The 16,171-nt window shown below is 41.0% G+C and overlaps 2 protein-coding genes across 4 annotated transcripts in view; both read right to left on the bottom strand.

Annotated features, from left to right (window-relative positions):
• Window positions 1–2,545: 2,545 nt before the first annotated feature.
• On the bottom strand, window positions 2,546–4,820 carry LOC110503453 (interleukin-12 subunit alpha). Its single transcript, XM_021581794.3, has 6 exons — window positions 4,693–4,820; window positions 4,319–4,473; window positions 4,064–4,159; window positions 3,858–3,899; window positions 3,497–3,646; window positions 2,546–3,269 (listed from the first exon to the last, which is right to left on the bottom strand). Exons 1-6 carry the CDS (start codon window positions 4,712–4,714, stop codon window positions 3,129–3,131), a joined length of 606 nt encoding a protein of 201 aa, XP_021437469.1. The 5' UTR covers window positions 4,715–4,820; the 3' UTR covers window positions 2,546–3,128.
• A 1,657-nt stretch (window positions 4,821–6,477) lies between these two features.
• Window positions 6,478–16,171, bottom strand: part of LOC110503785 (schwannomin-interacting protein 1) — a 320,215-nt gene continuing 310,521 nt past the window's right edge. For all 3 annotated transcript variants that reach the window (XM_036961845.2, XM_036961847.2, XM_036961848.2), the window contains 4 exons: window positions 15,467–15,664; window positions 8,588–8,711; window positions 7,636–7,729; window positions 6,478–7,304 (listed from right to left, as the gene is read on the bottom strand). In XM_036961845.2, the coding sequence (XP_036817740.1) occupies window positions 7,253–7,304; window positions 7,636–7,729; window positions 8,588–8,711; window positions 15,467–15,664 (468 nt within the window). In that variant the 3' untranslated portion in view covers window positions 6,478–7,252. The remainder of the gene's footprint in view (window positions 7,305–7,635; window positions 7,730–8,587; window positions 8,712–15,466; window positions 15,665–16,171) is intronic.

The raw sequence follows: 16,171 nt of genomic DNA, 5'->3' as shown, positions 1-16,171 counted from the left end.
TGACTATGTACTTGTTTCTTGTGTTATTTTTCTATTCATTTTTCAAAAATGTTTCTCTGCATTGTTAGAAAGGGCCCATAAGCATGTGACAAAAAAAAGTGATTTGATTATGATTTAATTTGCCAGTGGTGTTAAGTAAAAATACCCTGAAGAACTACTTAAGTAGTTTTCTTGGGTATCTGTACTTTACTACTTATATTTTTGAGAACTTTTACTTCACTACATTCCTAAAGAAAATAATGTACTTTTTTTTTACTCATGTATTTTCACTGACACCCAAAAGTACTCCTTACATTTCAAATGCTCAGGAAGGACAGCAATATAATCCAATTCATGCACCTATCAATATAACGTGTTGTCATCTCTACTGTCTCTGATCTGGTGGACTCACTAAACACAAATATGGTGTTTGGAAATGTTGTCTGAGTGAGGTGAGTGTGCCCCTGGCTATCCATAAATAAATAAAAAAACAAGACAATTGTGCCATCTAGTTTGCATAATATAAGGGATTTTTATAGCATTTACTTGTACTTTTTTACTTTTACTCAAGTGTGACAATTGAGTCCTTTTTCCACCACTATACAACACTGTACATTTCAAACCAGATACTTTTACTCAAATAGTATTTTACTCAGTGACTTTCACTTTTACTTGAGTCATTTTCTGTTAAGGTATCTTTACTTTAATTCATGTTTGACAATTGAGTACTTTTTCCACCACTGGACCTTGCCTCTGCATTCCGTTAGTTATTTAACCGTATAAATATAACGAAGAATCGTTTTAATTCCACGGCAATAACCATAAAAATAGAATCCCGAGAAGGGGCTTATTTAGACTGGTAAACTCATGGGTACACTCCTTATGGCTGGTATTGTGATGCAAAATGTCCATGGCAATTTGGAATGTTCTATCAACTGCTGCTGGGTTGCCATGGTAATGTAGAATGCTCATTGAAATGATGCTAAGTGATGTGGTTTACAATCAAGTTGTCATCTGAACCTAGGGTTATAAAAGCACCTTGACCAGTATTACCGAAATATCCGCAACTACAGATATCACACAGATCCTGATACTGCACGGAATACTGAAAACGAAGGTAAATACTGACCAGGATGCAGCGCAAAAATGACAATCGCAGGACCTCGGGTCATGAGCTGCGGCCAAAGGTGGGTGAACCCTCCCTGGACCCGTCAAGACTTTCCCAGGTCTCGGCAGACTGGACCCGCGAGACTACCGGAGACGTGTGGGAGGATGAGGGTGGGCAGCTCATTATTACACCTGTCGGTCGCTCACGACCTCCGGGCAGATGGCTGAAATCAAAGTCCGACACCATTCACACGGTGTCGCAGTTGACTAATGGGCACGATGATAACAAGGACTCTTGCCACCCTCAGGGAGACACTGTAGATGGGGCAGAAATGTTCACATCACATGAGCCGGATGTGGACGACAAGAGCGTCCTGACAGCCAAATTCACATACACCAAGAACCTGTACGCTACGGAAGCCGCGGCCGCTGAACTGGCCCAGGAGATAGCCGAGGAGAGGAACGAAGCTCTGCGTAAAGAAAACGTTGGTCTGAAGAACCGGATGAGAAGCCTGACGAGCTCCGTGGAAGACATGGATACCCTGGAGGACATGGTCCTGGAGATGCGCAAATCCCTGGAGGAGAGCAACAGCACCACTGCACGGCTGGAGACTCGACGTCTGCAGCTCCAACAGCAGAATGACGCCTTCAGGGATACGATTGAAAGTCTGAATGGTGAGCTGTCCACCCTTATGCACGAGAGAGCAGAGGATAGGGTAAAGTTGCGGGATCTGAACCGCTGCATCGGCCTGATGCAGTTCCAGGTCGATGACGGCCGAATCACTTTTCTTCACAGGGAGGAGTTGATCCAGATGAAAACTTCCCTTATTGAGGAGATGCAAAGCTCCTTGGCCGAAAGCACATCCCGCGTCCTGGAGTTTCAGGAAAGGGTGCAGGATTTGGAGGAGCAAATCGCAGAAGCCAGGAACGCTGGCAAAGAACATGAGATGACAGATAACAGTTCCATTGCGCGCGGGAAAATGGCCCATTCCTTCGCTGAGGAACTTGCTCAATGTAACCTGAACTCTGTTGATGAAGAGATAAGTGAGGAGAAAGTGGAGGTTTCAACCACTCCGACCCAGAGCTGGGTGATGAGAAGGCTGCCCGGGGGGCTACAGAAGGTGGTCTACCAGGCAGGGATGTTCGCCCTGGGTGGCATGGTTTCATTATGCGTAATGGCCGCCAGTGTGCCCACATGCCAAATTGGACATGGGGTTCCATGTGGAGACCCGCTTGAAGACGCAGAAAATGTATTTTTCAAGTCTTATGCGACTATTAATCACACTGCTCTCCCTCCCGTCTGAATGATATTATATTTCAACATGTTCCATAAAGATATATATATATATATATATATTTTACCACAAACAAAAACGTATTTAGCCTATTCATGGGTAGAATGTTTAAACCTACAGAGCAACACATACAACATAGCTAACATTAACACAATCAGTCTTGGTAAGCTTGTAATAAATACTTTATTATAAATATTCAAATAAATAACATCAATAACATATTGTTAAATAAATACATATATTTCATACATCAAATAAATAATATTGCATTCATCAAATAAATAAACCCCAGTCCCTAAATAAAGGAATAAATAAATAAATAGTTTGACCAACATGATGTTCATTGATTAGCTTCGAACTAAACCTACTGTCATTCAGCACTAACTGAGCCAAAAAGAGTTTAGCTAGCTTATGTCTTACTCATCTTTTCATACACAGTGTAGTGCAGTATTCAACAGTTATGATGACAAAGTAGTTGATGATGATGTCTGATGATGAAGATAACAGTCAGTGTTGCTGATAATTAACTTGGTACAGTTGTAGGTGATGATGATGATGATGATTGTCAATATTTGTTATAGTTGATGATGCAGTTTTGATGACAAAGTAGTTGATGATGATGATGAAGATAACAATCAGTGTTTCTGATGATTAACTTGTTACAGTTGTAGGTGATGATGAAGATGATTGTCAATACTTGTTATAGTTGATGATGATGAGGAATCGGATGGTGTTGAAGATGAGGGTTTACTTCCTGTGGTCCCCAGCAGAGATGTATCCCATGGCTCTGCTGATGGTGATGACCCGGAGGTGGAAGCCCTTCAGTACCTTGCACAGATGGACCCTCTGGTCCACAGGGTCACCACTAGTCAGCTTAGGGTCTGCAACCTGCAGGGCAAAAGGAAACAAAACTTAACTTTATAAAAATGCAAACTTTAAGTCCATAGTTGTGAATGTCTATTAGCAGTGACATTTGTACTGTCTCAAACACAGAGGAACACATTTTTGTGTACAGTTTTGCAATTGTCTACACGAGGTTGTTGTCATTAGACAACTGTATCAAAAGAAAAATAAATGTTTTCTGTACAAAAGATAAAATAGAAAAATCGAATTACCTGTGAGGAAGACACCCATTGTGTGGATGGACAAATATTGAGTAGGTTCTGGGTGTCCTGGGCAGTGGAGCTGAGGTCGGCCTGTTTGTAAGCCTGTAGTGAGGCAGCATAATGTTCTAGGTCTGCTCGGATGTTCCTCAGACACTCACTCTGTCAGAAGAAACCATAAAAATGGACAGAGATCAGCCAATCAGACATATAGGAAGCAGATGAAATGGGTGAGGTAAGAATGGGTGAATTATGTGAAATGCAGTCACTATTAAATCCATAGACTGTCTAAAGATCTATTTATTTTTATATCTGTGGATTTAAATAGCATTCCCTAAACAATTATGCAATATTGTAAGAACACAATAGTTACCTCACTGAATGTGGTGTTCCGTTGACCAGAGCATCTTGTGTTCTGAGGAAATACAACAAAATGATGCATCAATAGACTGATTTATATCACTATTCTGTAAATCCGAGGTATTCATTTAAATTACTACATAAAATGCAGAGAAATTATATATATTTTAAATTAATAGTGGTAATATGAATGTAGAAAATTACTGTTGTATGACTTACCATGTCCGTGTTGGGTTCGCAGGCTAGGACTGTCTGGGTCTTACTGTTCACCTCCACGCGCTGCTCCGAGCAGTTTAAACCCCCAAACAGGTTTTCCTATGAAGGGAAAATTATTCAATTAGTAAGTGGATACATGAATCACAAACGGTGTGAACAAACTGTAAGCCTATCAAAGATACAGACAGACTGACTGAATGAGGGATACATTAGATTTGAATTAAATGTTCAAAGGAATTCGTTATAACTGTCACTTACGTTGTCCAGGAGCTTTTTAACATTCTTGACGAGCTCTCTGGAGAGGTCAGCGCACTGCGAGCATTTCCCAGAGTCTAAACTCCGCGGCATGCGCATTGGAGTTCCCATAGAGACTTGGCAGGACAAGGCGAGCAGCAGCACACAGCTGGCAAGGTCTGTGTGGAGGGAGGACACAATGTCAGTCAGCACCAACCAATGTATCACCCCAATAATCCTCTAAACAAACTAATGATAAAAAATGTCATTATTTAACTCCAATTTCAAATCAATAAATTAAAATGGAAGACTATGTAAAGTTTGAGGCATATCATTTCACAGGGTTAGTTTATCAAAAACTCACAATAAAATTAGGTACAAATAAAATGAATACTCACATAAATAAAAGTTTGGCAGCATGATTCCGAGATCTTTGACTCAGGTGTGGCGTAAACTGATAGGTGTGTTGTCATCGTTGCCTCATCTGATCATTATATAGCCATGCAGCGCTCCTAGAGGGAATTCCCTGGCCATGTTGAAACACGAAGCTACATACAGCACTAGATCAAGCGCCACCGAAATGAAAGTGACGCGTCAGTCGTGTGTAATTTCCTGAGTTGTTTTTGCAACTCAGGCCAATGAGTCATGCCCTCGTTTCGATTTGCATGAGTTGGCTCACGAGGAAACCAATGTCTAGAAATGAAAAAATGATACAATACATATCTATTTTTTAAATGTTTACATTATAGTTAAAGTAATGCAATAAACCATATAACTGACAGTCACATTCTCCCACTGGTTGTGGGTAGCATCTCACTGCGTAGCACAATTATATCCAGACACCTTCAGCACCGATTGCCAGAAAACTACGTGAGACGTGTGCATTCCGATGTCAATATTTCACTTTTGCTGCTTATTTTTTCTAGCCTTTGTAATTGTCAAAAATAGACAGATGACACAAAGAATAATGTTAGAAAGCATTTTCTAAATGTTTTTGCTATAGGCCTACAGATGTTGTGGGTAGTAAGTAGCCTTTAGCCTGCGTTGGCTTTAGCCTCTTCTTTAGAAGGCTGGTTGTCTTAAACTACATTCACAGTTGTTGTTTCTGCAAAGCTTTACATGCTTTTAATTGTGCATCATGAACATACATTTCGTAAGAATGAAAAACAATGTATATTTGAAAAAGGTTTAATTTCTCAATGTTTGATTGACCCAGGGGGTCAGAATAAAGCGGACCTTCCACCAATTCAGTGCCTTTTGAGAAGTAACTTGTAAAAATAAATAAAAATACTTAAGATTTCTGCTAATTTGTATATTCTGTCAAAAAGAGCACTTGTTCAATTTCATAAAAAACATGTTTTTCCATCTCAAGAGATAAAAAAGGTGCCAAAGTGACATAGTTGACCATAAAAGGGTTGAGGATTTCATCTTAAATCAGGCATAAATCCCCCTGTGACAGTGGCATAGGGGCGGACAAGTACCAAAATGTATGCTCTCAGTACTGTTAAGTCACTCTGGATAGTCTGCTAAATGACTAAATTGTAATGTGATTGCCCATGACCCCTGCACACCCACACAATTTGAACCCTGGCATTTTGAATGTCTACCATTGGCCTGTTTAGTTAAGAAATACTTCTCTTCTTGTAAAGACTGACTCTCACTGGGCCTGTAGAAAGAGAGTGGCCATGGTGTGACAATCTGCAGGGGAGAGTTTCACAGAAGTGGATGATACTTGTGGTTGTGACCATTGATATATCAGACCTTTCAAAACCACAATCACAATAACGTGCAGAGCAAGCTTAGGCCTAAGGTTTAACATTATACTCTTTAAAATAAGGTGACTGTTTATGGAAAAATGTTATAATATAAAAACGTATGCATCCTTCATACTTCATACTTCATACTGTTGTTGCCTCTGAATAAACGATTCAGTGGAGTGATTAGCTTTTCTCTTCCCAGGTGGCAGTGATGTTCGTATGGTTATTAATGTATCAATTATTTCCAAAATCCTGCAATGCGCTTGTCAGTATTAGTATTACATAATTATAAAATAGTTATAAATGTACTGTTAATGTACTGTGTTATGCCATATGGACATACAGTAGTTCCCCACTTATAATATTTACAACAACATGTCCATCTCTGTCCACTTTTCTTAACAGACTGCACACCAAACCACAACATATGAAACAAAGTTTATTTTTTATTTTACATATCTGTACATAAACATTTCTTCCCTCAAATAAAAATTCTGAATACAATAGGATGAAAATGATATTAACACATTTATTAATTTCATTTAAAGTGTCAGAAAATCAACATTCACAAAATGTTGAAGACCGATCAGAGTGAGCGTATTACCAAAAGCTATAACTCCACTACAAGGCAGGCATGTTACCTTTACACTCTTTTAGCACCTTCAAATAAACATTTCTCAGTTGAAAACTACCATTTGTGCAGAATAAAAAGAGGTCAACTTTGAAATACTTAAAAATTACTTTCCAACTTAAAATGGTTTGAAATTAGTCTTCATAGTTTTATACAATGTTTTTTTCTTACATTTTCTTTACTGACTTTCTACTAATTTCTCACTATTATTTTTTTTTTCTCCACCATTTTGTATTGACAGTTATAATTTAGTGGCGAATGTAAAAAGTTAAAAATAAACAATAGCGAAGCAAGGCCGATCACTGCACAGGAAGCCGGGGACAGTATCCATGACAACACACAATCAGTTTCCTCTTCTCCCAGGAAGCAGGAAATGCTCTGTCTTTAGCGCTGGGACAACCACAGAAGCAAATGAAAGGGTGGCCTTCCTCTGGCTGCTGCCACCATGGGAGAGGGTGAAAGGGGCAGGCAGAGGGGGTGCAGCGAGAGACATGGGGCAGGGCATGGGGACCAAAGTGGGGCAGGGGTGGAGTAAAGGGATGGGAAGGGGGCGAGGTTGGGTGGGGTGTCTCATTTGGATGGTGTCTTCTCAGCCATGTGTTTCTGCTGGCTCTCAGCATGCCTGAGTAAAAACAAAATGATGATTAGACAAACTATTCTTTATCACCTGCTGCTGTATGAAAATCATGCAAATTTCACACTGCTAAACGTCCCAAAGACAGAGTTCCCACAATCATTCCTGGCCTGTTTGCAGTCATAGTCCAAGAGGCTGTGTATGTGTGTGTGTGTGTGTGTGTGTGTGTGTGTGTGTGTGTGTGTGTGTGTGTGTGTGTGTGTGTGTGTGTGTGTGTGTGTGTGTGTGTGTGTGTGTGTGTGTGTGTGTGTGTGTGTGTGTGTGTGTGTGTGTGTGTGTGTGTGTGTGTGTGTGTGTGTGTGTTAGATAGCATCCCCACCTGGTCAGGTCCTCTATGTCCACCAGCATGGCATCCTGCTCCATGTGCAGTTCATCCCTGATCAGCAGCAGCTGCACCAGCTCCTCATTCAGACCTGGAGAAGACAAACATCAGAACAACGGTAGAAAACCAACGCCATTAGAACACTAACATACAGGGGCTGGATTCAATGCATATTGCTGAAGTATCGCGGAAGATCTGCATTAAAATCTAAAGGTCATTTAGGATTGAGCCGATATATACAGTGGTTACCGTGAATGCAGTTTCCACAAACGCGGGAACATTGCCTTTATATATCATTTCAAACAAGCTATAACACGGATCTTCCGGCGATACTTCTGCGATACGGGTTGAATCCAGCCCCAAGTCATATGAGATGCAGATTTCAAATGGAGCATATTTTTAAACCATGCCAGTAAAAGACAAGATTCTATAACAACGTTTTTGTGGGGGATTTTTTTTTTGCCTTCTGTGTAAGGTGAGGTATTGTTCATCTTTCACTAGTATTGTCACACATGCATCCAACTTACATGGCCTGAAATGACTTTCAATATGAAAGATACCCGAACTAACACTGTGTGCGTGTGCGCATGTGTGTGTATCCTCGTGGGGACCTGAAATCTCCAAAAGTCCCCACAAGGATAGTAAAACAAGGAAAATTCTCCCTCTTAGGGACATTTCCCACACCCCCACAAGGACAAAGGATATTTTAAGCTTAGCGGTTAATGGTTAGGGTTAGGTTTAGGGGTTAAGGTTAGGGTTAAAGTTCAGTTTTTGTGGTTAAGGTTAGGGTTAAAATTAGGGTTAGGTTTAGGGGTTAAGATCAGGGTTAAAGTTAGGTTTAGGGGTTAAGGTTAGGGTAAGGTTTAGGGGTCAGGGAAAATAGGATTTTGAATGGAAATCAATTTTAGGTCCCCACGAGGATAAAAATAAGTGTGTGTGTGGTTCTCACTCTCTATCTGGGAGTGCAGGTCGTTGACTATAACCTGTAGTTGTCCCAGGGTCATGTCCCTCAAGTCTGTAGTCTTCAGGCTCCTCTTCATCAGACACTCATTGATGTGGGGCATGTGGGGCAGCTAGAGAGAAACACACACATCACCAATTAGAAATACACACACACACACACACACACACACACACACACACACACACACACACACACACACACACACACACACACACACACACACACACACACACACACACACACACACACACACACACACACACACACATTTACAGAAACCTACAGCACATTGGAAATGTACAAGTACACAAATATGTACACTCACATATGGATTCCTGGGCACTAGATTCCTAAGACACTACAGTGTGTTGGCGTGAGTGTGTGTAGGCCTATGTGTGTTTGCGTGTGCAAGATGGTGCAGATTCTTGAGGAAAGGCGTCATTTCAATTTAATCTGCATCTCAAATAAATCCAGCCACTGAAAGCAGCCCAATGCTACAGAGCTGCCAAGACTGTAATATGATGCAAAGCCCAATCTCTCCAGCAGGGGTCAGCCTCGCAATTTAACTGTTACAGCAACATACAGTACAGCAGTGGCCCCTGGCCTGACCCTGGTCATAGAGAGCTACAGGAAACAACTCTGTCTCCTTCCTCCTGGCCATAGCCACGGGAAGTAGGGGTGCTGAGGGTGCTGCATTACCCACTGAATAATCAGAATATTTTTTGTTGTTGTTGTGAAAAAGTAGTGCACTGAGCCTTTACTAGTCCTGTATTAGCAGACAGATTTTGCTGCCTGTATTGCGGGCAAAGCATTTTTTTCAGCATCATCTCCCCAGTCAGTCAAAAAATTGCAGCACACACACCTCCAAACTACTTCCTGCGGCTATGCTCCTGGCAGTAAGCAACACACTCTACTCTTTGTCTTCCTGAATTATTTGACTGTTTGTTCTTGTCAAATCAACACGCAGCCTTTTACTGTGGTGATGTCATTTGTGTTTCCTTCAAGATTTTCAGCTCTGCTTCCTCTCATCCACCTCTCCCCTTCTCTCTCTCTCTCTCTCTCTCTCTCTCTCTCTCTCTCTCTCTCTCTCTCTCTCTATGTTACTCACCACACCTTTGTTGGGTTCCATAGGGGCAGGTTTGACATTAACCCTAGAGAGTAACCAAGGTGAATCCCAAAGCATCACTTTCATCAGGCTCGCTGGGTATGAGAATGTCCCTCGATCCCTTGTTCAAGTTATTTCTATCTGTGTACATCTCCTTCAAATACATCCTCTCTCTCTCGGTCTGACATTCTTCACTTCAAGGAACTGTCTCAGGGTGAGAAAACGTGGTCCTTTTTAAAATATATACATTGTTTTTAGGGGGTAGATCAAATTTAATATTGCAGATAGATTGTAGCTTCCACCAATGTAATTGTCTGCATCATTTCCAATCCCTCATATTTTAAATATATTTCTCTTTATTATTTTCCTGTAACCCTACCACCCCTCCCCTTACCCGAAACACACAGCCAGGGCAACTAAGGAGTGGCCGTAAGAAGCATCTCAAGGTCCTGGAGTGGCCTAGCCAGTCTCCAGACCTGAACCCAAAGAGAAAATCTTTGGAGGGAGCTGAAAGTCCGTCTTGCCCAGCGACAGCCCCGAAACCTGAAGGATCTGGAGAAGGTCTGTATGGAGGAGTGGGACAAAAGACCCTGCTGCAGTGTGTGCAAACCTGGTCAAGAACTACAGGAAACGTATGATCTCTGTAATTGCAAACAAAGGTTTTTGTACCAAATATTAAGTTCTGCTTTTCTGATGTATCAAATACTTGTGTCATGCAATAAAATGCAAATTAATTACTTAAAAATCATACAATGTGATTTTCTGGATTTTTGATTCTCTCACAGTTGAAGTGTACCTATGATAAAAAATGACAGACCTCTACATGCTTTGTAAGTAGGAAAACCTGCAAAATCGGCAGTGTATCAAATACTTCTCCCTACTGTATCTTTTAACACCATCCAGTTTTGATTTCTATTTGCTATATATTTTTCAACTGTGCTGTGATGTTTCACAAAAGTTCTGAACCTCATAGTTTCTACAGATTGTGAAATAAAGATAAATGTTTTTACTAAAAGTATTATTATATTATTGATCGATTGACTAAGACTTTTCAAATCACCCAGGAGTGCTATTTGCAGAGTTAGCTCCAGGTAAATGTTGCAATTCTTCAGCCATTCCTGAACCTGTGACCAGAAACAAGCTATATATGGACAGTACCAAAACAAGTGATCTAATGATTCTGTCTCTTCACAGCAAAATATGCAGAGCTGGGATAAATATATATATATATAAATACATTTAAACTCAGTTTTTCACAATTCCTGACATTTCATCTTAGCAAAAATCCCCTGTCTTAGGTCAGTTAGGATCACCACTTTATTTTAAGAATGTGAAATGTCAGAATAATAGTAGAGAGACTGATTTATTTCAGCTTTTATTTCTTTCATCACATTCCCAGTGGGTCAGAAGTTTACATACGCTCAATTAGTGTTTGGTAGCATTGCCTTTAAATTTTTTTACTTGGGTCAGACATTTCAGGAAGCCTTCCACAAGCTTCCCACAATAAGTTGGGTGAATTTTGGCCCATTCCTTCTGACAGAGCTGGTGTAACTGAGTCAGGTTTGTAGGCCTCCTTGCTCGCACACACTTTTTCAGTTCTCCCCACAAATTTTCTATGGGATTGAGGTCCGGGCTTTGTGATGGCCACTCCAATACCTTGACTTTGTTGTCCTTAAGCCATTTTGCCACAACTTTGGAAGTATGCTTGGGGTCATTGTCCATTTGGAAGACCCATTTGCGACCAAGCTTTAACTTCCTGACTGATGTCGTGAGATGTTGCTTCAATATATCCACATAATTGTCCTTCTGGGATTGATTTGCACTTTTCGCACCAAAGTACGTTCAGCTCTAGGAGACAGAACGCGTCTCCTTCCTGAGCGGTATGACGGCTGCGCGGTCCCAAGGTGTTTATACTTGTGTACTATTGTTTGTACAGATGAACATGGTACCTTCAAGCGTTTGGAAATTGCTCCCAAGGTTGAACCAGACTTGTGGAGGTCTACAATTTTCTTTCTGAGGTCTTGACTGATTTCATTTGATTTTCCCATGATGTCAAGCAAAGAGGCACTGAGTTTGAAGGTTGGCCTTGAAATACATCCACAGGTACACCTTCAATTGACTCAAATGATGTCAATTAGCCTATCAGAAGCTTCTAAAGCCATGACAATATTTTCTGGAATTTTCCAAGCTGTTTAAAGGCACAGTCGACTTAGTGTAACTTAGTGTAACTTCTGACCCACTGGAATTGTCATACAGTGAATTATAAGTGAAATCTGTCTGTAAACATTTGTTGGAAAAAAATTGTTGTGTAATGCACAAAGTAGATGTAGTAACAGACTTACCAAAACTATAGTTTGTTAACAAGACATTTGTGGAGTGGTTTTAATGACTCAAACCTAAGTGTATGTAAACTTCCGACTTCCACTGTATATATATATATACATATAAATAACATTCCATATATATAACATTCTATTGGTTGCAATAATTTTGTATAATAATTGAAATAAAACAATTATAAGTTTTGAATCCGACATAATCTTGTTCAGTTCATAAACCATGTGCCAGGGAATCGGTATATCGAAAATCTCTTCCCACCTATTTTGCATTTAATATGGCACAGTTGTCAATTTTTTGGTCCTGAAATTGAATTGGTATACTTTTTTTTATCAGAATTTTTCCTTTTTCCAACTTCTACTTGCCTCTTCCATTTTTGGGGTAATGCTGCAATTAGTTGGTTGTAATTTTGGGTAGAGCAGACATTTCCATATGTCTGTGTTAGCTGCATGTGTGAGATAACTCCACCAGTCCTATTTATGATATAATTTACAAAGATTATACTTAAAACATTTTTTATCATAAAATGATGTTTTTTAATTAATTAGTATATTTCAGTTTAACCATAATATTTGTTCTCTCTTTTCTGGTGGATTAAACTGAAATTGCAACCAACTTTCTATGGCTTGTTTAAAAATTGTGATATTTTGTAGTGATATTATATAAATGGTGATATTATTTCATTTTCAAATGATTGAAAGCGAGAGGTTGTAATCTGAATAAAGGGAAAACGGACATTCTTCAACATGGGGTGAGACATCCTTACTAATCTGATAGAGAACCAGTTCGGAACTAAGTATAACTTTTGTATGACTGAAGCTTTTAGTGAGAGGTTTGATGCTTTCATATTTAATCATTTCTGCCCTCCGAATTCATACTCATTATAAATATGTGCTCCTTTCATTGCACTTTTTCTGTATGACTTGTGAGTGTGCGTGATCGCTCAGCTGGTTCTTCCTGTCACAGTTTCTCTCTCCTCTTTCACTTTCACATTGGAACCCACTAGTAGCCATGTTTCCCCTCTGTCATAGGCCACCGTTTCAGTTCGGAGAGGGAGCATGTAAGTCAGTGACACACAGAGAGAGACAGGGGTGTGAGAAAAGAGAGCGAGAGAGATAGAGAGTGAGAGATGCGGAGATGTGGGGAGAGCCGGCCACCGCGAGTGGTAGTGTTTTGGTCATGATATGTGCTTGGCCTCATTGTGTTTGTCCGAGGTGGAGTTTCCTCCCTCAGTTATATTACTGGATTGGTTTCTCAATGAGTCTTGGTTACTTAGGTTAGTGGCAATATGAATAAGGATACCGCCAACAACAATACCAAAGTATTTCATCATATCAGTATTCTCTTAGATTAGGCATGATATGAATGGGGAAAAATTCTTGGTGGGAGTGTTGTGTGAATTGTTGTGTAAATTCTTTGTAAAGCCACATGGCTTTAGTGGATTAAAGCGTGGTAAATGGTATAAAACCACATCTCCTCACACACATTCCCCTCATTTCTCCTGTCATTAGTGGCTTACGCAAGAGCCCCTGGCACCCAAACACCTGGCCGCTGGCTTAACACACTGGCCTGGTGCCAGCCTGCACTCTGACTATATATGTTTGGTACAGCAGTGTGTTAGCTTAGCGACAGGGCCTCAGATCTGCCCCTGTGTTCAGTACAGCAGTGTGTTAGCTTAGCGACAGGGCTTCAGATCTGCCCCTGTGTTCAGTACAGCAGTGTGTTAGCTTAGCGACAGGGCCTCAGATCTGCCCCTGTGTTCAGTACAGCAGTGTGTTAGCTTAGCGACAGGGCCTCAGATCTGCCCCTGTGTTCAGTACAGCAGTCTGTTAGTTTAGTGACAGGGCCTCAGATGTGAAACTCATCTCTTCTGACTGCTGGGCACAACTGCATCCCCAAACACGTCACCCAGTGCATTCTGGGATATGAATAATAGATTGCTCGAACCCAACCACCCCCTCTTTACTGAATAAGTAACATCTTCTGCCCAGGTGGAGATATTGGTGTGTGTGTCGGGTGCCTTGAAAAAGTATTCATCCCCCTTGGTGTTTTTCCTATTTTGTTGCATTAAAACCTGTAATTTAAATACATTTTTATTTGGATTTCATGTAATGGACATACACAAAATAGACAAAATTGGTGAAATGAAAAAAATAACCCCAAAAAAGTAAAAATTGCAAAATGCTGCGTGCATATGTATTCACCCCCTTTGCTATGAAGCCCCTAAATCAGATCTGGTGCAACCAATTACCTTCAGAAGTCACATAATTAGTTAAATAAAGTCCACCTGTGTGCAATCTAAGTGTCACAGGACCTGTCACTTGATCTCAGTATACATACACTTATTCTGAAAGGCCCCCGAGTCTGCAATACCACTAAACAAGGTGCACCACCAAGCAAGTGACACCACGAAGACCAAGGAGCTCTCCAAACAGGTCAGGGACAAAGTTGTGGAGAAGTACAGATCAGGGTTGGGTTATAAAAAAATATCAGAAACTTTGAACATCCTACGGAGCACCATTAAATCCATTATTTAAAAAATGGAAAGAATATGGCAGCAGAACAAACCTGCCAAGAGAGGGCCTCCCACCAAAACTCAAAGACCAGGCAAGGAGGGAGTTAATCAGAGAGGCAACAAAGAGACCAAAGATAACCCTGAAAGAGCTGCAAAGCTCCACAGCGGAGATTGGAGTATCTGTCCATAGGACCACTTTAAGCCATACACTCCACAGAGCTGGGCTTTACAGAAGAGTGGACAGAAAAAGCCATTGCTTATAGAAAAAAAATAAGTAAACACATTTGGTGTTAGCCAAGAGGCATGTTGGAGACTCCCCAAACATATGGAACATGGTCGGGTCAGATGAGACTAAAATTGCCTTGAAGAATGGACAACAATCCCAGTGGCTAGATGTGCCAAGCTTATAGAGACAAACCCCAAGAGACTTGCAGCTGTAATTGCTGCAAAAAGTGGCTCTACAAAGTGTTGACTTTGGGGGGTGAATAGTTATGCACGCTCAAGTTTTCAGTTTTTTGTCTTATTTCTTGTTTGTTTCACAATAAAAAATATTTTCCATCTTCAAAGTGGTCGGCATGTTGTGTAAATCAAGTGATACAAACCCACCAAAATTCAATTTGAATTCCAGGTTGTAAGGCAACAGAATAGGAAAATGCCAAGGGGGGTGAATACTTTCACAAGCCACTGTATCTCTCTTTGTGTGTGTGTGTGTGTGTGTTTGTGTGTGTGTGCTTGGGGGGCACTGATGCAGATGAGAATGTTAAAATAATAATCATGTCTACTCTGTGACATCATCACAATGTTAAAGAAGACCAGTGTGGTTGGTTTGCTCTGAAAAGACCTGGGGTTAGAAACGCTGACTAGAGGCTGAGGTTACAGGCCCATTGCCTATAGCGACGGTACTGACCAGGTCTGCCACAGGGGACTTCTTGCGGTTCTGTTTTTCCACCTCCACCTGCATCTTGGCCATGGGTTTGGCCATCGCCAGGGCTAGCTTAGCCTCGGCCTGCAACTTCTTCTGTCTGCTCAGAAAGTCCATGTCCTCCAGAGACTCACTGTCTTCCTCTGTAGTGTCCCGGTCAGAGTAGGACGAACTCTGCTTCGACTGGGGGACAGGGACGTGGGGAGAGTGGAAATAAGGAAAAGTTAGTGGTTTATTCCCATTGGCTCTTCGTTCTTCTAGTGTAGTCATTGATAGGTCATTAATTGAACACAGAGGTCAGACAGGGAAACAGCTCAGAGCTATAACAGATGGTTATAAATACTGGGATTACCCCCCCCCCCCCCCCCCTCCCTCTAGTAACGGTGTCCGTGTCTGTCAGACAGGCCGAGTGGCCACTCATCCATGTCTATCAGAGAGCGTGTTCATATTCAACCTTCATTTGCTGCCGGTGTATTGGTTAACAGGACAGAAAACGTGAGTATGGTCATTCACTCTCCCCCACACGCTAACCCAGGGCTATCGCTCTGATTCATACCCAATCTGTCCCTTTCTCTCTTTCTCTCAGACAGTCTCACTGAGGGTTACCTATATGAGTCACACAGTAGATATCTCTCTCTCTCTAAGAATACATATTTCTTCTTAATGTATATGTGTTTGTGTGTGTGTGGT

The sequence above is a fragment of the Oncorhynchus mykiss genome, chromosome 24, assembly GCF_057628025.1.
Source record: "Oncorhynchus mykiss isolate SJ-2025 chromosome 24, ASM5762802v1, whole genome shotgun sequence".
NCBI lineage: Eukaryota > Metazoa > Chordata > Actinopteri > Salmoniformes > Salmonidae > Oncorhynchus > Oncorhynchus mykiss.
This window is presented reverse-complemented; position numbering and strand designations above follow the sequence as displayed.

Coding starts and splice junctions, on each gene's coding strand:
- LOC110503453 (XM_021581794.3), bottom strand. CDS start 4,714: ATGCTGCCAAACTTTTATTTAT. Junction 4,474..4,692: donor GCTGCCAAACTTTTATTTAT/GTGAGTATTCAT, acceptor CCCTCCACACAG/ACCTTGCCAGCTGTGTGCTG. Junction 3,647..3,857: donor GGAACACCACATTCAGTGAG/GTAACTATTGTG, acceptor TTCTTCTGACAG/AGTGAGTGTCTGAGGAACAT.